General features: G+C 45.2%; 1 protein-coding gene across 1 annotated transcript in view; it reads right to left on the bottom strand.

Moving 5' to 3' along the window:
• Nucleotides 1-22,047, bottom strand: part of LOC126330717 (agrin-like) — a 195,961-nt gene that overhangs the window by 121,215 nt on the left and 52,699 nt on the right. Inside the window, exon 3 of the mRNA XM_049996390.1 lies at nt 8,505-8,552. Within this exon, the coding sequence (XP_049852347.1) occupies nt 8,505-8,552 (48 nt within the window). The remainder of the gene's footprint in view (nt 1-8,504; nt 8,553-22,047) is intronic.

Here is a 22,047-nt window from a genome sequence, read left to right as displayed (position 1 = left end):
AGCGAAACGCGTCTGATGAAAAAAAACACGCATTTTTGAGTAGCAACGACAGAACAAAAATACCCTCAATAATTGTAAAGCAACTACAGACATTTTAGTCATACAAATGAAGGACTTATACCTATTCGTTCCCCAAATTACGGACGTCTTTCGTGCCGACCTGAGGCACAATATAGACATTTAGACGCATTTAATTTATGTATGGCTTATGGTAATAATCTCCACCTTACAGATTACAATGTATTATTCCACTACTATTAAATTTTCAGCTCATTTAGTTTACATACATAACGTTAGCCTTAGGCCATGTTTGCTGTACTTGCTCGAAGTGCCAGTACCCTTCCCGCAATAGAATCGCTATCCGACGTTATCTGTCACATCACGGAATCAGCTTTTAAAGTCCATCAATAAACCCCTAGACAAGGAGCACGGACAAATTTCTCTCGATCGAGCCTACTGCACACCTTGCTGAATGGCAGACTCAAAATTATCACTCGAGTGGTCATTCCGCATATTACGTTTGTGCCTTTAGATCTACTTGTCATTGGCTTCATTGTATGCATTTTATATAAATATGGCTGTGGTAAATGACGTAAGCCAGCACCAAAGGTTGTTCCCGATCCCAAACCAGTTGGTGAATATCGGGGTTAACAGTGTCACTCCATTGGTTTATGATATGAACCCTATTTCTAGTAGTTAGTCCAGTTCTTCTGCAGGTCTAATCAGACCAGATTTGTAAAGGGAAATTACCTTCATTTGTTAACTTTAAATGTCAAGTGTTTACTAAGTATTATGAATTATGTAAAGTTTTTATAATTCTATTCTTTTGTAATAACGCCTTTAATTGCAAATGATTGATTTCTGGTAGTAGTCTTCATTACTCTTCTATCCTCTTTTCTACAAAACGTAAACTACTACATCCCCACTGATGTGTCTTCCGTCTACGAGTGTTGCAGTCACCGGTAGCCGACCCACATTCTGCTCGTCAGCCTTGACACCGGAACCTTATCACGGTGCCCGCGTAACCATACACCGGCTCAGCTACAGCCCAACTGTCTGCCGCCACCTTGCTCACAGCCACAGCTGGTTCACAACTGGCCACTATACCAACTCCGACAAAGTCGCACATTTGGGGAGTAACATTTAAACAAAATTGTTAAGCAAGACGCTTCTAGAAATGATACTTGTGAACATGAATTACTACAATACTGTAACTTTGTACCACCTGCCCCTAGTATGCTTTTAACATTTACTTTTCACCCTCCATTAAGATTAGTCCGTCTTTCCTAAAACTTTAAATGTTGACCAACTTCCGGAGAGCCACTTCAACAGCTTTATTTTTGTTGATTATCAAACTTGATGTAAATTAATTAACGACCATAACTCTCACAGAGGAGGAAGAGAACTATGCAGCCCTTAAGTGGTGTTAAGGGTAAAAAAGAGCTTTATTCTTTTTTTCAAATCTGGCAATACTTTTTTGCGACTACTGCTGCGCCTCGGGGTCGTGACGTAGGTTACATACGCAGCTCCGCAGCAACGGGGTTGGATCCGACGCTCGGTTCCGCTGAGCTAGGGACGCTATTCACGGAAATGCTGTGTACGTAACGCCTTCATAAAGTTCAAAGCCAACCAATGGGAGAGTAGAAATCGGTCACGTGTGTGTGCGGGTTGGACGGCGAGGCATTGGCCGCAGCAATGGATCGATCTCTTGCCTACAAGCCTTCCTACCCTACAGACGGGTCCGCTTGCTCCTCCCACTGAGGGCGAAATGTACTCCGCCACTACGCGCGCTTTCCTCCGCGGTCGTTGCAGACAATAGACAAATGTACCCCGTAGAATACAAGGAGATAAATCTCCATTTTTTTGTTTCATTCTGTATTCTAGTGTGAACAGGATCAGTCCTGGATGTCCACTTACGCCCCTTAACCCATCGTAATACCTACAGAAAACCTGCAGGGAAGTTATGTGCAGGTTAGTGGGCTACATGTAAGTTAGGCGGAACGAAAGTCATGTCGTTCAGATACTGTTATCATGTAAGTACATTAATGTAAGGCCGTGAGTACGATCCAGTCCACCACCAACAATGGAGGGTGAACATTTGACAATGCTAATGCTGACGAAACACTAGAAAAATCGTTAAACAATCGTCGGCCGAAAATCACGAGACAAAAGCCATCAGTCAATCCATTAACATTACAAAAGTGCATGTACAAACATCAAAAAAACGTTTTGTATCACCTCGGTTCCGGGAGTTCCGGAACCGGCACAGAAAATTGGAAACGATATCAACATAAACATCATTTCCGCCCTTTTTATTTCTCATGAAAACCACACATTGCACGTTGTACCACCATATAGCCAAACCTTAAGTGGTGGTGGTCCAGATTGCTGTACACACCGGTACCCCTAATACCCAGTAGCACATCCTCTTGCATTGATGCATGCCTGTAATCGTCGTGGCATACTATCCGCAAATTCATCAAGGCACTGTTGGGGCAGATTGTCCCACTCATCAACGGCGATTCGGCGTAGATCCCTCAGAGTGGTTGGTGTGTCACGTCGTCCATAAACAGCCCTTTTCAATCTATCCCACGCATATTCAATAGTGTTCATGTCAGGAGGTCCGGAGAATGGCGGCTCTTGTCAAGCGATGTCGTTATCCTGAATGAAGTCATTGACAAGATGTGCACGATGGAGGCGCGAATTGTCGTCCATGAAAACGAATGCCTCGCCAATATGCTGCCGATATGGTTGCACTATCGGTCGGAGGATGGCATTCACGTGCAACCATTACGGCGCCTTCACGACCACCAGCGGCGTACGTCTGCCCCACATAATGCTGTCCCAAAACATCAGGGAAGCTCCTCCTTGCTGCAATCGCTGGACAGCGCGTCTAAGGCGTTCAGACTGACCGGCTCGCCTCCAAACACGTCTCCGACTATGATCTGGTTGAAGGCATATGCGACATCATCGGTGAAGAGAACGTGATGCCAATTGTGAGCGGTCCATTCGGCATGTTGCTGGGCCCATCTGTATCGCGCTATACGGTGTCGTGGTTGCGAAGATGAGCCTCGCCATGGACGTCGAGAGTGAAGTTATGCATCATGCAGCCTATTGCGCACAGTTTGAGTCGTAACACGACATCCTGCTACTTCACGAAAGGCATTATTCAACATGGTGGAGTTGCCTTCAAGGTTCCTTCGAGCCATAATCCGTAGGTAGCAGTCATCCACTGCATTAGTAGCTCTAGGGCGGCCTGAGCGAGGAATGTCATAGACAGTTCCTGTCTCTCTGTATCTCCTCCATATCCGAACAACATCGGTTTGGTTCACCCCGAGAGGCCTGGACATTTCCCTTGCTGAAAACCCTTCCTGGCACAAAGTAACATTGTGGACGCGATCGAACCGCGGTATTGACCGTCTAGGCATGGTTGAACTACAAATAACAGGAGCCGCGTGCCTCCTTCACAACCTTAGGTGGAGCACAAGCGGTCAAAGACACCACTAGCTAGGGCATAGCCACCTATGGTAAAGTAACATACACCAACAAGCGACAAACGTCGGTAAGCCCCTGCACATCAGCAACACTGACTGGTAATTACCAGCTGCTACTAGAGCCGACCAACAGGCTACATCGGGGACACCGACGAGCTCGCCCACTAACGCACAAACAATCCGCGAACATCACCCTACACTGTGCATCCGATATATGACCTATCGGACATAAAAACGATGATAAACCTAATTGTTGCAGGTTGCTGAAGCTGTACGAGAGCCCAACACCGGTACCCAGCGGCAGCCGTAGAGCAACACCACCGCACAACGCCAAAGGTATCGACAGGCATGATACCCACTACTAGGAAAGCCTACCCTTGCACGGCCTATAGCAGGCAGCAAGAGATCCGCTTTGCTCTTAACACCCGACCTAACTATCGCAGAGATTTTTTCCCCTTGGCTCTTGCCTTGGTATTTTTTTTCCTCTGCCCTTCAAACCGCTACCCTTCGTTCGATTTCGACCTAATATATCTCCAGATGAACGCGTATTAATGGTTAACCTTAACTAGATGTACGCAAACATCGCAGTACCCACATTCTGCAACACCTCACTTTAGTAAAAACTAACCCTTATGCAGAGATGGCAGTAGACCTATTGAGTTGGCCATCATGCCGGTGTGGGCGTGGAGGGGCTCCACCTCTTTTAAAAAAAGAAAAACCTCCTTCCTGGTGGAATGACTGGAACTGATCTGCTGTTGGTCTCTCTCCGTCTAATAGGCGCTGCTCATGCATGGTTGTTTACATTTTTGGGCGGGTTTAGTGACATCTCTCAACAGTCAGAGGAACTATCTGTGATACAATATCCACAGTCTACATCTATCTTAAGGAGTTCTGGAAACCGGGCTGATGCAAAACGTTTTTTGATGTGTGCATATATCTGTGTATGTTCCACATTTCCTCCTAAACCACTGGATTGCTTTGCAAACAAACTTGGTACAGACATCATGTATGGTCTGGACAAAACCATTTTGAGACTAAGAACTACTTACCTCACAAAGGGATAGGCGTGTGGATGAAAAAGGAGCAGCTCATCACTCGCAAATAGTCAGACTACTTTCATCCAGTATTTGCGAATGAGAGCACTTGATGACTTGTAAGTGACTTTAAAAAAATTTAAAATCTTTACGAGATTTTTTCTCGATGATGCACCCAGCGAAATGATGAAAGGAAAAAAGTTTATCTTTTACTACATGTACGCATTTCGTGCGGTAAAACTACCGCATAATTTATTGCCTCTTTGTTACTAATCCTTTTTGTGACACAATTGGATGTAACTGCTCAATTATATCATTATCCGGCACATAGTTGAGGAGATATGAAGCATTAACATTGAGCTGCTCGAAATTCACTAGAGATACAGGTTAAATATGTGTACACATACGTGAGAAGTATGTTAAATATATATGAAATATATGTGACATGATGGTAGATGGGCAAATCCATGTGTATAAAGCTCCCCCTAAGCCCCTTGATCAATGTCAACCAAACTTGGTACACGTATAACCTACTATCTGGAAATAAATGCTGTAGGTGTAAGAACCAGCAACTTCCTGTTTGGGTGAAGGTAATAACTTAGAGGGAGAAAGGGGAAGGGGAAGATGGACAGAGAGGGAATGGGGGAGATGGACGCAGATAGGGGGAGCAGGAGGTGGAGAAAGAAGGGGGTGGGGGAATGGACAGAAGGGAAGGGGAGAAGATGGACAGAGAGAGAGGAGAGGAAGAGTTGGACAGAGAGAGAGGAGAAAAGTAGATGGAGAGAGAAACAAAAAGAGGAGGGGATAAACAGAGGGGAGAGGAGGAAATGGACAGAGAGGAGGGAGGAAGAGATGGGCAGAGGCAGGTTGGAGGAGGAGATGGACAGATACACGAGGAGAAGGAAATCGACAGAGAAATGGAAGAAGAGATGGACAGAGAAAGGGGATACAAGGAGATGGAGAGATGGCAGTCAAGTATGCGTGAGGTATGCTTGCTTGTGTGAATGAATGTGTGAGGGTTTCCTTTTCTGACGAAGGCTATGGCCAAAAGATAATGTGTAAGTATTTTTTAGTTGCGCCTGTCTGCAACTTAACGTGACATCTTTACGCTACGTAGAATCTATCTTTTCCTTATATTGCTAACATCTAATATAAACTGAAAGGTAGTCTTGTACCGAGCGACACGTTTATGATGAACAGTTCACATAAGAATAGAATACAAGTTTTTCAAATGTGCTACAGACGTATACTGTAATTTAGATGCGTACATCAGCTAACTGAGAATGTACTGAACAGAATCAGAAAGAAAATAAACTTATGGCACCAATTGAAGGGATCAGCCTAGATGAAACGGCCTGAGGGGGCCAGGAATAGTTAATTTGTTAATGGAGGTAGTTGCGTGTGTGTAGGAGTGGATAAGGGAGGAGGGAGATGGATAGAGGAGGTCAATGCCGCGTATAATAAGCAGGTTCAAATGGAAGTAGGTTGCAGTGTTGTCCATAGATGAAGAGGCTTGCACGGGATACGCTAACGTGGAGAGTTGCATGAAACACGTTTTCGGTCGGACGAGCACGACAGGAAAGGAAATCGGCCATGGCTTTAATAGGAAGCAATTCCGTAGCCCCCCTAAGCGATAATTACGGGAAACCTAAATGTGTACGGCAACTGTGATATCACTTGCCGACCTCCCGGGTACAAGTCCAGTGTGCCACCACTGCGCCACCTCGCTCTGTGACAACGGGGGGAGGAGCTTACCTAGTAGAACAATGAATGGTTCTGTAATAGTGTCTACAGTACTGACCTAAAACTCATTTCCAACTCCTCTTCCTTTTCTTTTCCTGGACCAAGGAATCGTTTTTGCCATATAATTCCTACCTGACAACCAATGTGAGTACGACACACACACACACACACACACACACACACACACACACACACACACACCCGCCGCTATTGCATAGGTATATCTCATACAGTACGGCGCAGTCAAGTACTCAGAAAATAGTAAAATAGTATCGCCTACTTCCGTCTCTTATATTCATCGTAAATGAGATATCAATACTGTGTCAATCTGAGGTATCCTGTAAAACTGGCCTCAGTCTACACCAAAGTTTGCCTGTGTGGCACGTACATGGCATTTAACTGGTGAGTGAAACAGAGTAGGTTATGTCTCACCTTCTTGCTCCTAGAAACTAGAATCAAGCGATTAACAAACAAACCAAACCGTCCTATCCGAGCAGCTTGTTTACCTACGTTTAATGCATTGCAAACTTCAAACTACTTGCATTCTTCTTCACCATGTGAGTGAAATAACTTTACGGAAGAATACATGCTGTGAGAGCGCGACTCCTACCGCTGTGCCCCAATCTGTAAGTGTGGGGACTTGAACAGAACACACCAGTGTGTAGCAAACAAGACAACTCACAACAGCTGTCCCAGATGGACAGTGAGCCACAGTAGAAAAATCACTCAAAATATTAGTGTGGAGATTGAAAAGGTATCCTATCCAGAATACAATTTGGAAACAATAATATGAGACAGAGTATACTCAGAGTTCAAAAAGGTGTGTTGCTGTCGAGAAAGTATCTTTATTTAGCGTGACATAGAAATCTGGAGTTGATTAAGGTGACTCATATAATTTGACAATTCCTCAGAGGCATAAAATCAACGTTGAAATCCAAGGGATATATGTATGTTGTATCTAATAGATGGGCAGGAAAAAGATAAGGAAATTGACTGTCCCAGAAATTCTTTGTTTTCTGGAGAACTAATACGAGTTTGCAAAGAAAAACTTCGAAAAACAGGAATACAATATGAAGTCGGACTGGAGACGAAATTTAAGGGGCTCTGTATGAATTACTTGAAGTTCCCTAATAGCATTGGTGTAGTTTCTGAAAATTCGGTACCAAAACAACTTCCAAGACACTTGCTGAGAAAGTTTGGCTTCAAACATCTTTTGAAATAACCAAATTTATGTCAAATAATGGAAATTTACCTAAACCGTAAGGAATGTAGCATGAAAAAGTTGATAGAGTTGAAATAGGTACGTCCTGTGGTGAAATTATGCGTATCAGTACCTTAGGTGAAGCAGTCACTAACCGAAAAGTCGTAAAATTAGAAATCATGTTCCAATACTTTACTAAAAATACAAATAAAAGAAAATATTACAAGTAAAATAAGATATTTCAATACGATAGTGAATCCAACAGGCCCATACTGAATGTACAAAGTATATTCTCAATGTCATTCAACGAGATAGAAAGGATACAAAAAAAGGTAGATGGATTTTAAGAAAAAAAGTTTGAATAATAATAGTAGAGGAAAACAAGTTTAATACAGATAAATGCAGGAATGAAGAAAAAATACGTCCGACGCTTTTAGGAATCTTATTTGTCCATGCAGTGACGATAACCATCAAAAGACTCAGCAGATGAAATTTAAATTGTGTTTGCAAGAGTAAAAGTATAATTACTAGAACTGAGGAATAAAAAAAATGATGACAGATATTGTTATAACGGAAGAAAGATCTGAAAATACGTTTAGAAATTTTATGCAAAGGTTCATGGTTTTTCAAGAGAATGAAAAAAGATAATTGTGAGGTGGAGTCAAGCAGAAAAAACAACAAATTGAAACAACGGAGAGAAGTCAAGGATGAAAATGAATCCACTGAGCTTATTTGCATGGTCCTTAGATCTGGGCTATTAGCAATATCCTTTCTTGAACACTGTGCGAGAGGAACGAATACACAAAAACAGAAAAAAATGTCTGCAGGAGTTTGGCATGATAGAATTCTCTCTTTTTGATCGGTACAGCAAAGCACGAAAATAGTATAAGTGCTCCGACATAAACATTGGACGTATTTCCAAGCATTCAGAAATTAAATGGAACTCTGTGATTACCATGGCGTCATTTTTGAAAATATTGTACAAAAATAAAACTATTACAACATAATCCAAAACTTTGCTTCTGTACTTACCTCTGTGGTTGACAGTGACGTTTTCAGGCTTAGAGTTGGCGTCATCCCCTGAAACAAAAGAAAAGAATTTTTAAACACTACGCACTTCGATCACCAACGGTTAAGATTGCGAGCGTTCTGAGGTGAATGTGGCACTGTGGTTCACTACACAAGTAGCTCATCAGCGAGACTTTTATGACCTTCTCGTGATACTAAACTTAACCATTGGTGTATCATTAACCGATTTCTTTCTTAGAACCACATAACACTAACTCTAATTTCAGCAAAGGACATTAATGAAGTGCCAGATAACGTTAACAGTAACGTAAAACGTTTTGAAAGTTACACGGTCTATAATAAAATTCCATCTAAAAAAAAAAAAAGGCTACACAAATACTCTGTCATATCTTGATACTAATTCAAAATGGTACACAGATTGCCAACTTTCTCTCATGGTCATAAATGCCAAATTGTGCACTCTTCCAAAATGCAGAAACATAGTAGCCTATGACCAGTGTTCCAGTCAGTCACAAATGGAGTTAGTCAACTCATACAATGACCTAGGGTTAACAACTGTGGGTATGCGAAATGGAGTTATGACATTGGTTCATTTGTAGGTAAAGTACATAACAGACGCTGGTTCATTAGTACAATGATGGGAAAATATGTTCAGTCTCCGAAGGTGATTGCTTATAAAACGTGCGACCCATCCTAGAATTCTGCTCAAGCCCGTGGGACCCACATCAAATACGGCTAACAGAGGACACTTTGAATGAGTACAAGAAAGCCATCAGGTTTGTTTAAACCAGCGGAGAGTGGCATGGAAATGCTGAAAAACTTGAGGCAGACACGTGAGGATACACATCAAATACACTATGTGATCAAAAGTATCCGGACACCTGGCTGAAAATGTTTTACAAGTTCGTGGCGCCCTCCATCTGTAATGCTGGAATTCAATATGGTGTTGGCCCACCCTTAGCCTTGATGACAGCTTCCACTCTCGCAGGCATACGTTCAGTCAGGTGCTGGAAGGTTTCTTGGGGAGTAGCAGGCCATTCTTCGTGGAGTGCTGCACTGAGGAGAGGTATCCATATCGGTCGGTGAGGCCTGGCACAAAGTCGGCGTTCCAAAACATCCCAAAGGTGTTCTATAGGATTCAGGTCAGGACTCTGTGCAAGCCAGTCCATTACAGGGATGTTACTGTCGTGTAACCACTCCGCCACAGGCCGTGCATTATGAATACGTGCTCGATCGTGTTGAAAGATGCAATCGCCTTCCCCAAATTGGTCTTCAACAGTGGGAAGCAAGAAGGTGCTTACAACATCAATGTAGGCCTGTGCTGTAATAGCGCCACGCAGAACAAGTGGTTCAAGCCCCCTCCATGAAAAACACTACCACATCATAATACCACCGCCTCCGAATTTAACTGTTGGCACTGCACACGCTGGCCGATGACTTTCACCGGGTACTCGCCATACCCACACCCTGCCATCGGATAGCCCCACTGTGTACCGTGATTCGTCACTCCACACAACGCTTTTACACTGTTCAGTGGTCTAATGTTTACGCTCCTTATAGCGAGCGAGGCGTCGTTTGGCATTTACCGGGTGATTTGTTCCGCCGATTTCACGCGGTCTTTTGCAACCAATGTCCAGGATGCTCGACGGTTCCTGTCCCTCAGTACAAGAGGTGTGCCTGGTGTTGGTTTAGCTCTGGTTGTTCTTGCATTTCCACTTCACAGTCACGTCACCAACAGTCAGCTTAGCCAGATGTCCCCGATGGATCTTATTTCGGTGACAGCCAACGAATAGTCCACGTTCGAAGTCAGTGAGCTCTTGTGTCCTACCCATTCTGCTGTTACTGCTTCTCTACTGACAACACAATACACACGCCTTCTTTCGTAATAGAGCGTCCGCCTCTCGCGACACTTGTTGGTCAGTACAGAATTACATTTGGTTGTCCACACACTTCTGATCATACAGTGTATACAACTAACTTCACCCTCTTACACCAATTCTGACGCTTGATATGTGGTTGATTTATACAGATTGGACCAAGCCATATGAAACGCCTCCGCACAGACACCCTTTTCGGATACTACTTATGTGACGTATCTTTAACATACTGTTGACTTTGGTTTTGGTTTTGTAGTGTATCGTCTCTGAATCGCCAGAACTCTATGATCACTGTAGTGTCATTTAGTTGCTGCATCTGCGGTCTGCTATTGTAAAGTTTTCCAAGCCAGGTGAAATTAGTTTTCGTTTTTGGGAAGAGTTCAGAACTCGAATTACCTACCAATAGGGCACAATGAATTTACTTTCATGCTGTTCGTTGTAGTAGGGGGAAGTAAAAAAATGTCGCGTGCAATTGAGTCTGTCTTCTGTTAACTCTCGCTTTGGGTGGAAGTAATACTGATCTTCGCAGTGAGCTTTTGATAAAGTCCAAGAAACAAGACATTTATCATGTTTATTCAATACGACAGGCATCATTTCCAATAGGAGACGGCATCTTAGAAGACAACATTGTGCGATCGTAATGTGAATACTGGATTGGTAACACAATAAGAGTGTAAAATCTCAATGACGATAGTTTGGGATTTATAACATAGAAGTATCCTGATACTATTGACGTGATACCTTAGAGAAAGAACACAGAGCGAATTCCTCATTCATAAATCGTTTCTGAATGTTTGTTCGTGGTATTACCGTGATGTCTTGTGAGAAGGTGAAAAGTCTGCTAGCACGTGCTGGAATCCAACAGGAGAATGATTGTAGCCTATGGAGACTGCGACTTTTCGTTCTGCGGCATTTCTGCTCCCGTTAGCCGGGAACCCTCGATTGTTGTGCGAATATGTAAACGACGAGTTCAGGAGGGCCACTTGCAACCTCATTCAGGAACTAAGCGGCCGCGAATGACTAGCGCCCAAGACGTGAGACATATTGATCGCTCTGCCGTGCAGGACTGTGCAGCCATGTTAAGTATTTCGAGTCATGAGTTATTTACAGCAAGAAAAGTATTCACAAGGACAGTGCGACGGTGTCTGGAACATCACAAAGTGTCTCCAAGGCGACCATTGTTGGGACTTTCCTTGACGCTTTCTTACTTACTTACTCCTCTGCTCTACAGCCCTTGATGGGTCTTGGCCTACATCACAATATCCTGCCATTCTATCCGATCCGTGGCTTTCCATCTCCATCCTCTGACACCCAGCTTTTTCATGTCTTCTTCAACTCAATCCCCTCTGCCGCCTGCCTCCAGCCTTGCCATCAAAAATCCTCTTACATGCTCTGTCTTCTTCCATTCTGACCACGTGCCCTGCCCACCGCAGTCTTCTTATTTTAATGGTAGTAACAATGTCAGGTTCTTCAAAAATGTGTTGTACTTCTGCATTCACACGAATGCGCCAACATTCTTGATCATATATTGGGCCATATATTTTATGTAGCACATTTCTCTCCCATATGCTAAGGATCATTTCCTTATTTGCAGCCATGGTCCACGTTTCGGCACCATACGTAACAATTACCATAATTGTTTTGTAAATGAGGATTTTGGATTTTCGTGATAGAAGCGAACTCCTAAGCATGGTAAATGCGGCAAAGTAGCATCTGTTACCTGCTACTATTCTGGCTTTCACCTCACTGCCAATGTTATTTGTCTCAGTTATAGTCGATCTAAGGTACTTGAAGTCTCTCACCCTTTCAAATTCCCTGTCGGCTATCCTGAGATTTGGTAGGTTTTGTTGGTTGCTCATTGCCACATACTTGGTCTTTCGACGTTGACTGTCGGGCCAAGTTCCCTTGCAGCTTTCTCCAGCTGTTGATAGGCTTCGCCTAGCACAGCAGTGTTTCGTGCGAGTAATGCCACATCGTCAGCGTAGACACTGCAGCAGGGAAAGGCGGCGCGCCAACAGTGGTGTGGCCAAATACAAGTCTTGACACAGGAGTGGCGCCACGTCGTCTATTCAGGAGAGTGCCGGTTCTGAGTACGGACGTACCTAATGCAGAGGCTCTGAGTAGGACGAAAGTTGCCAGATTTCATTTGTCATCGCCATTTGGTCCGAGCACATGGCGTAGTGGTGTCGGGTGCCGTTCGATACACAATACTATCACGTCTTGTTCGTGCAGCCGGCAATTTCTAGAGAAGGCTTTATAATTGTAGCGTGTTAAGGTCAGTGGCTGCGAATTAATCTTTCAGCAAGATAAAGAAAGACCGCATGTTGCCAGTGATGTCCTGACGTGCGTCAAAACGGAGTCTGTCTTACTGTCTGTCCCCTGACCAGCACGTTCTCGAGATCTGTCGCGCACTGAAATATGGCCGTGTGTTGCCGGGAGACTGTCACGCCACCACTCGTCGGCCACTGACGTTAACAACGTCTGGCGCAGAGGGGATCACCATGGAATCATGTACGTGGATCCCTTACCCAGATCGAGCTCGACTCGATTCTCAGCCCGTTGGAGACATTGAAAAACAAAACCGCGAAGAATATTCGGTGCACCTACTCCTTATGATATGAAGATTTTTGCGATAAGTCAGTTTTCTCCTGCACCTAATTAGAGGGGTGTTCAAACAGCTTTCATTATTCCATGTGATCAAAAAGTTTCCGTTTGAGGGCTTAGATGTAGCGTATATGCAACGTAGGGCGAATCCGATGCAAGTATGCTTTGGCCTGTAGGCGAGGGATTAGTGTGGCATTCCTGTCTTTATATCCGACGTGCGTGCAGTAAATGCGGGAACGATAACTATGGCGACCAAATGCGTCCAAACAGCACCAACGTGCTGTTATTCTGTTCTTGGCTGCCGAAGGACAAAAACCGGTAGACATCCATAGGAGAACGAAGAATGCGTATGGAGCAGCATATCTGTCGAAAACAACAATTAAGGCCAAACAGCAGGGAAAACTGAGAGAGGGGTGCTGCTGCACGTCTGTATATCGCAAATGCCGTAACGCAGAAGCTACCACAACTCAAGTGGGAGGCACTCTAGCATCCGCCCTATAGTTCTCATCTCTACCCATCCGATTATCAAGACTTCGGTCTCTTATAAAAGGCGTTGAACGGTCGACGATTTCTGTCAGAAGAGGACGTGCAGCAGGCAGTTACGGTCTTCTTTACGCAGCAGGACACAGTGTTTTACCAGACGGGTATCTCAGCTTGGTGCGTTGGTGGGATGACTATCTCAGTGCTCTCGGCGATTTCTTATGATTGGCATACCGATTCTGCAGTGTATGGCCTTCCAAAAGAAACTTTTTGTTTGGTTGCTTTGGAGGAGGGGAACAAACTGCAAGGACATCGGTCCCATCTGAGTAGGGAAGGATGGCGAAGGAAGTCAGCCGTGCCCTTTCAAAGAAACCGTCCCGGCATTTGCCTGAAGCGATTTAGGGAAATCACGGAAAACGTAAATCAGGATGGACGGACGCGGATTTGAACCGCAGTCCTCTCGAATGCGGGTCCAGTGTACTAACCACTGCGCCACCTTGCTCGGTCTGAACCTTTTTGATCACCAGTGATACATAACGGTTGTCTCTCCTAAGACTTGTCAGGCCCATTTTCTCTGTTGTTTCGGCAGATATCTGCAATTTCGTTTTTTCATTGTGTACCCGGAGCCCGCCCAACACTGACCGCTCGTTATGTCTTTTATGCGACCCCAATGTCAACAGAAAACGTCTGTTTCCCATTATAAAAAAAAATTTTAAATCCGAATTTTACGTGTCCATTCGATAGATCGCTCCCAAATCAGTCTAATCCAACATTCGTTTGATCGATATACATACATCAAAAAGAGTTTTGCATCAGCCCGATTTCCAGAAGTCCTGAAGATACACGTTGACTGTGGATATTTTATCACAGACACAGTCCCTCTGACTGTTCAGAGGTGTCACTAAAACCGCCCAAAGATGTAAACAACCATGCTTGAGTAGCGCTTATTAGACGGAGGGGGTCTGACAGCCGATCAGTTCCACCATAAAGGAGGTACACGGCTCGTGTTGTCTGTAGTTAAGCCATGCCTAGACGGTCAATACCGCGGTTCGATCACGTCCGCATTGTTACTTTGTGCCAGGAAGGGCTCTAAACGAGCAAAGTGTTCAGACGTCTCGGTGTGACCCAATGTGACGTTGTTGGGACATGGAGGAGATACAGAGAGATAGGAACTGTCGATGACATGCCTCGCTCAGGTCGCCCAAGGGCTACTACTGCCGTGGATGACCGCTACCTGCGGATTAGGAGCCCTGACAGCAGCGCCACAATGTTGAATAATGCTTTTCGTGCAGCCACAGGACGTCGTGTTACGACTCAAAGTGTGTGCAGTAGACTAGACTTCATGATGCGCAACTTCACTCCCCACGTCCATGGCAAGATCCATCTTTGCAATCACGACACCATGCAGCGCGGTACAGATGGGGCAAACAACATACCAAATGGATCGCTCAGGATTGGCATCACGTTCTCTTCACCGATGAGTGCCGCATATGTCTTCAACCAGACAACAGTCAGAGACGTGTTTGGAGGCAACCCGGTCTGGCCGGACGCCTTAGACACACTGTCCAGCGAGTGCAGCAAGGTGGCGGTTCCCTGCTGTTTTGGGGTGGCATTATGAGGGGCCGACATACGCCGCTGGTACTCATGGAAGGCGCCGTAGCGGCTGTACGATACGTGAATGCCATCCTCCGACCGATAGTGCAACCATATCGGCAGCATATTGGCGAGGCTTTCGTCTTCATGGACGACAATTCGCGCCCCTATCGGCCACGTCTTGTGAATGACTTCGTTTAAGATAATGACATCGCTCGACAAGAGTGGCCAGCATGTTCTTCAGACATGAACCCTATCGAACGTGCCTGGGATACGTTGAAAAGGGCTGTTTATCGATGACGTGACCCACCAACCACTCTGAGGGATCTACGTCGAATCATCGTTGAGGATTGGGGCAATCTGGTCCAACAGTGCCTTGATGAACTTGTGGGCAGTATGCCACGACGAATACAGGCATGCAATAATGCAAGAGGACGTGCTACTGGGTATTAGAGGTACCAGTGTGTGTACAGCAGTCTCGACCACCACCTCTGAAGGTCTCGCTGTTTGGTGGTACAACATGTAATGTGTGGTTTCATGAGAAAGAAAAAGGGCGGAAATGATGTTTATGTTGATCTCTGTTCTAATTTTCTGTTCAGGTTCCGGAACTCTCGGAATCGAGGTGATGAAAAACTTTTTTTTCGTGTGTGTATATTAACAAGGACATTGAAACATGAAGAATAAACAGCAATCCAGCAGCGACTCACTAGCTCTGCATGCTTGGCAGTAGCAACCAGCGCGGTCCAGGGCGGCGGCTTCGCTGAAGAGTGCACTAGAATAACTTTTTACGGTTGTATCAAATGAGCACGCAAAATTCCGTTTTGAAAATCATTTTGTTGTAACGGAAAACAAACCAACGCTTTTCATCGACACTGGGTGTTGCATGAAAGACGTGACGAGCGCTATTTGTTTAGGCTGAGTCCTGCTACACAATGCGAAAACGAAAGTGCAAATATTTAATCAAACACCAGAGAAAATACACCAGTCGACTCTTCGGAGAGACACCGTGTATCAGTATTTCATGTGTTAAAATGTCTGCATTATTGTTTCACGTTGTAATTTTTCTATACAGGGGGACACACAGAAGTCAGAGGAGGACAAATCTTACCAGGCAATACTGGCAGAGTTCTCCTTAAGAGCCACAACCTGATGGACTTCAAGCGGGGTGCAATAGTTGTCGTGATTGGCCCTCCAGCAACGGACCAACCGTAATATTTGTGACCTCGATGCCTGCACCCGAGCTAGCATGTGTAAACAATAGCAAGCACACCATACGTAGAAATAATACTTACGCTAAACTCTGAGCACATCAGCAAAGGAAAATTCGGATTATTTACAGAGCGAAAACCGAGAAACGATGTTGGCAGTAAATCTGCGCTAATTTTATTTCTCCGCAGTGGCAGAAGGGGTATGTAATGAGCTCCATATATCAGAGGAAGTATCTAGGTAGTTCAAAATCCATTCGGCTATTTCCTCTGAAGAGCAATTTTGAGCATTAAAAGTAGCGGCCGAGAAGACGAAGATTCGGGCGAGACGAACGACGCCCGCCAGTGAAAAGCCGCGGCTGGCGCAGGCGCGGCTTGGCCCTTAGTTTACGCTGATGTGGCGACATGAGCATTTGCATAAGGGCGGCAGCGCGACAGGGCACGCATACATCTCCGCGGACAAAGGCGGCCGCTCCACGCCACGTCGCAACAAATTGTTTCGTTGCTGGCCGGTTGCTGCGTGACAGCCGTAAAGAAGCCGGCGTGCCTTACTAAACTGTTGTTTATGCCGCACACGCCTCCGGCACTTACGGCGGCCGCCCGTATTTGGTAGGACTCTGTACACCGGCAGCGTGGCCGCTCTCCGTTTAACTGGCCATACGCCTGATTTGTCACGACTCCCATGCAGCACGGCAACTACAGTGTCGAATAATTTTCAACATTCACCTGACAGTAACAAGTCGAATAATCATCTATACGTTTCTGGTGCTGGTCGTGCTGGAAAAGTTACCGTCTAGTTATTATTGAACTACGAAAAGAGAGGGAGATGATGCGGTGGTTCAGACAATGGATTGTATTCGAGGCGGCAGCGGTTCAAATCCCTGTACAGCCATCCAAGGATGGATATTTTGCGAATAAAACCGTCTATATCGATATATTACTTTATTTATAATGTCATGCAGGCTGTTATCATCCTCAGGCCAAAACTTAGAACTTGCGAAGCAACGTTCAGTGTCAATAAAAACCATGCTTAAGCACTGGCGTAGATTTTATTGATAGACACTGAACATTGTTCTGCAAGTACTAACTTTTCATCTGATAATGGCTGTAGCCGAAATGGCCTTGCATTAAACGACCGAGGCTGTTTTACTCATAAAGCATCCAAGGTTAGGTTTACTGTGATTTCACTAAGTCGTTTAAGGCGAATTCCGGGATGGTTTCTTTTAAAGTGCGGTTTCCACCTCATCTTCCATACCCAGACCTTGTGTCCAACCTCTAATGACATTATCGTCAATGGGACGTTAGGCCCTGGCATTCTTTCTTTTGACAAAGAAAAATTCAGTTCCGGCCGTAGCAGGAACTACGTCACGTGAATAGGAAAATATGCATTTTAGTTGAGAGTAGTGAGTCAAAGTAAGCTCACTGTCAAGCACGGAAAATAGTCACGGAAAATGTCTCCACATATAGCCACGGTGGTTTTCAATTAATATCATTAAAGTTACTGACAATAAAAAGTCCCGGAAGAAGGTAATGGAACAGGCTTTCAAAACGTGAAAATTGCGTTAATGGGTGGTAGAAAACTCCGATAGGAGGGTCCTAAACCCAGGGTCTTTAAAAGAAATTACATGTGACCTGCCGACTGAGAGAGTAAATGTGATACTATGAATCCAGAGTTTCAAGGCTCAACCCTCACTCGATATCAGACCTTTTTCTGCATCACTCCTCACTTATTTACCCTCGAGCAATGATTTGTCTATGTGAAAAATACCGGGTAAAGTGGGATCAAAGACACAGTATACCAAATCCCTGTTATCTGGGCGACATATAAGAGAAACACAAACACTGAGACGTATTTAGGAGGCTTCAACTTGTGTGTTTGTTATCTGTGCCATAAGGAACACGAAAGACTAGAAAATTGTGGCAACCATCAGCAATTACTGCTACAGGATTTCTTCAAAGCTTCGTGATTTCAGCAAAAACAAACTGTTGCAGCACCCACAGGTGACAAGGTACATCTGTTTTTCAGTTGAATTGTATCGAAACAATATCGTATTTGCAATATATGTGAAACCACTTTTAAGCATAATTTTTCTTTCCGTTATTTTACCAAAACGGCTTTTTTGGAACATTACAAGGATAGTGTATCGTGCTTCATCCGACAAAATATTAGTCAGCCACTTTCAAAAGACGACAATAGCACCTCGCGGTTGTCGAGCTCCATGGCGGGCGACAGTCAGGCTGGTGGACCATCGCAGTCTGGGCCGTCTCAAGACACGTCCTCGGCCAGGAATCTCATTGACTGGAGTATAATTCTCTTCAGCGGCGATTCCCGCTCCGAAGTGAGCCCCGATAACGAGCGAAGACGTGTCTGGAAAAGTCTCAGGCAACGGTGGGATACAAAATAGTTCAAATGGCTCTGATCACTATGGGACTTAACATCTGAGGTCATCAGTCCCCTAGACTTAGAACTACTTAAACCTAACTAACCTAAGGACATCACACACGTCCATGCCCGAGGCAGGATTTGACGAGAGGTCGCGCGGTTCCAGACTGAAGCGCCTAGATCCGCTAGGCCACAACGACCGGCATGGTGGGATACCAATCTGACTGACTCCTGCCATACGGCCTGACAACCAGACTTGTGGTCCGTTGTGCCATTCCTTTTCACTGCAGCGGCACCCTTACAACACAACGGTACGTCAACAATATTCTACGCCCCGATTTGTTGCCCTTCTTTGGCAAGCCATCTTGGGCATACATTTCAGCAAGATAATGACCACCGGCACGTGGCGAGAGTTTCTGCTGTTAGCGCTTGCCAGATCCTGCCTTGGTCAGTAAGGTCACCAGAGCTCTTCCAAATTCAGATTTTTTGGAGCATTATGAGCGGGGTCCTCCAATCAGCTCGGGATTATGACGATCTAACGCACCAACTGGACAGAATTTGGCATGATATGCCTTAGGAGGACAGCCTACAACTCTGTCTTTCAACGCCAACCCGAATAACTGCTTGTATAAGTGATAGAGGTGGTCCAGCACGTTATTGACTTGCTCCGTTTGTGAAGCTCTTTCTCTTGAATAAATCATCCGATTTTTCTGAAATTGTAATCTATTGTTTGCCTGTATATGTGCCTCTCGTCAACCGATTTCAGCTTCTTGTTTTCCTTTTTCCACCACTTGGGATCGGCGTATTTGGCAAGTGTTCTCACTCTTCCCTTTTCTTGAGATTCTTCTCCCCCGTCATATGCATAGTCCATCTATCTCCTTCTTGGTCTTCCTATTATCTGCCACTTTACACTATCATTCCTACCATTCTCTGGCCAACATAGGTATCGTCCTTCCTCACGATTTGTCCAAACAATTGCAGTCTTCTGTCTTGAACTTCGTTTGGTACTGCCTCTTATACTCTCGTTTCTGATCCTATCACCTCTGGTGACGACACAAATTCTTCATAACATTCTCATTTCAGCAACATACATTATCTTACAGTATGTCTTAGCTGGTGCCCATGTCTCTGCTCCATCCAGCAATGCAGATCTCTCTTCTGACTTATATACCATTTGTTTAGCCTTCTGATTTTTTCTCCATCGTACAGCTCACGTGATGATCTATTCCAGTTCATGAGATCTATTTGCACTCTACGGGCTGTTGACATACCTGAATTGTCATCATTAGACGCTGTTGATACTAAGTGCTAAAGCAATCGACCCTCTTTCTTGTCTACACAACTACATTGTTACCACCCCTTGTCCTCATACGCGTATGTACTCAATTTCCTTCCTACTGGTTTTAATCCATCTGTCTTCCGAGGTTTTTCTTCAACTTTCCAATCTCTTTTTCCAGCTCATCCTTGTTGGTGCTACATCACTATCATCTGCGAACATCATACAGCAAGGTGCTTGCTCTCTGAGATCTTCTGACAAGACGTCAGTGACCAGATTAATAACTTGCTGACTGAATGCAGACCCTTGAGGCAACCCTGCCAGTGTCGTCGTTACTGCCGTCTGCTTCACATCCCCTGTGCAGCAAGCTACGTAAATTTAAGTATTAACTGCTTTTTTTCTTACTTGTCACTTCTTTTTCCGTGCGGTTTTGCTTTTAGGAAGCTTCAATTTCCGAGTACTAGTAACAGGGTTCCATAGATTTCGTGTTTGTTTTGAATACATTCCAGAGACAGTTAGTGCTCATTTTCATTGTTTCCAACAAGAAGTGTCTAGTAACCACAGTTTAATCAGCTATCAGCCGCCTTTAGTGAATTAGCAGTCTAGTTAAAAGTTGATTACTTAACTCTCTACGGTAAATTGTTGATTTCTTAGGACAGATAGGATGCGTGACTACTGTGTACGGACGAAGGAGGAGCTGGTCACTGTTCGCGAACAGCTAAACGTGCTGATGGCCGCGGTCAGCCGTCTTCAGGCTGCTGCCTCGGAGTGTAGCGGTAGTGGGGAGTCTCGTGCGTCGCATGGTACACCACAAGTGTTACATGGTTCACCCACGGTCCCTGCTGTCGAGACACCTTCGCGGGTACCGGTCGCTGTTAGGCCACCCTCTCCCCAAGGAGAGTGGCGGGTTTAACGGCGTTCGATTCGCAAGAGGCGGAGGGACAAGGTGGAGGCCGGCTATGTGGCATCGCCTGCTCTGCCTGTCAGTGGACATGTGCCCGCTCCTTCAGCAAGGTCCGAGAAGGCACACGGGGGAAGGGGTTTATTAGTGATTGAGAGCTCCAATGATAGGCAGGTGATGGAGCCCCTGAGGGAAATAGCGGAAACGTCAGGGAAGAAGGCCGGGGCGTCACATCCGAGATATGGAGGAGGCCCTGCCGGGGGCGATAGAGCACTGGGTGCAACCGACTGCAAATTGTTGCTCCTGTCGGTACCAATGACTTCTGCAGTCTGGGTTCAGAGGTCATCCTCAGTTCATACAGGCGGCTGCCGCAGTTGGTGAAGGCGGAAAGCCTCGCTCGCGGGGTAGAATATGAGCGACCTATTTGTAGTGTCGTTCCCAGAACCGATCCCGGTCCTCTGGTTTGGAGCCGAGTGGAAGGCTTAAACCAGAGGCTCAGACGATTCTACGGAGATCTGGGGTGCAAATATCTCGACCTCTGCTATCGGGTGGAGAAAAGAAGTAGGGTCCCCCTGAATAGATCAGGCGTGCACTACACGCAGGAAGCGGCTGCAAGGGTAGCGGAGTACGTGTGGAGTGAACATGTAGGTTTTTTAGGTTAGAGAATTCCTTCCTTAGGCCCGACAAGACGCCGCCTGAGACGCGACAAGGTAACAGTAGGCAAAACGCAACAGGGAATGACAATATTAATGTGGTAATAGTAAACTGCAGGAGCGTCTATAGAGAGGTCCCAGAACTGCTCTCATTATTAAACAGTCACAATGCCCACAAGCTCTAGGGACGGAAAGTTGGCTGAAACCAGAGGTAAACAGTAATGAAATTCTAAACTCAAAAAAAATGGCTCTGAACACTATGGGACTTAACATCTGAGGTTATAAGTCCCCTAGAACTTAGAACTACTCAAACCTAACTAACCTAAGGACATCACACACATCCATGCCCGAGGCAGGATTCGAACCTGCGACCGTAGCGATCGCGTGATTCCAGATTGAAGCGCCACGAACCGCTCGGCCACAATGGCCGGCTTCTAACCTCAGACTGGAATGTATACCGCAGAGATAGACTGGACAGTGAAGGGGGAGGCGTGTTTATAGCGATAAAAATTGACGGAGATCCGAAATGTGAAATAGTTTGGGTGAAGGTCACTGTTAAAGCAGGCTGAAACAT

The sequence above is a fragment of the Schistocerca gregaria genome, chromosome 2, assembly GCF_023897955.1.
Source record: "Schistocerca gregaria isolate iqSchGreg1 chromosome 2, iqSchGreg1.2, whole genome shotgun sequence".
Classification (NCBI taxonomy): Eukaryota; Metazoa; Arthropoda; class Insecta; order Orthoptera; family Acrididae; genus Schistocerca; species Schistocerca gregaria.
This window is presented reverse-complemented; position numbering and strand designations above follow the sequence as displayed.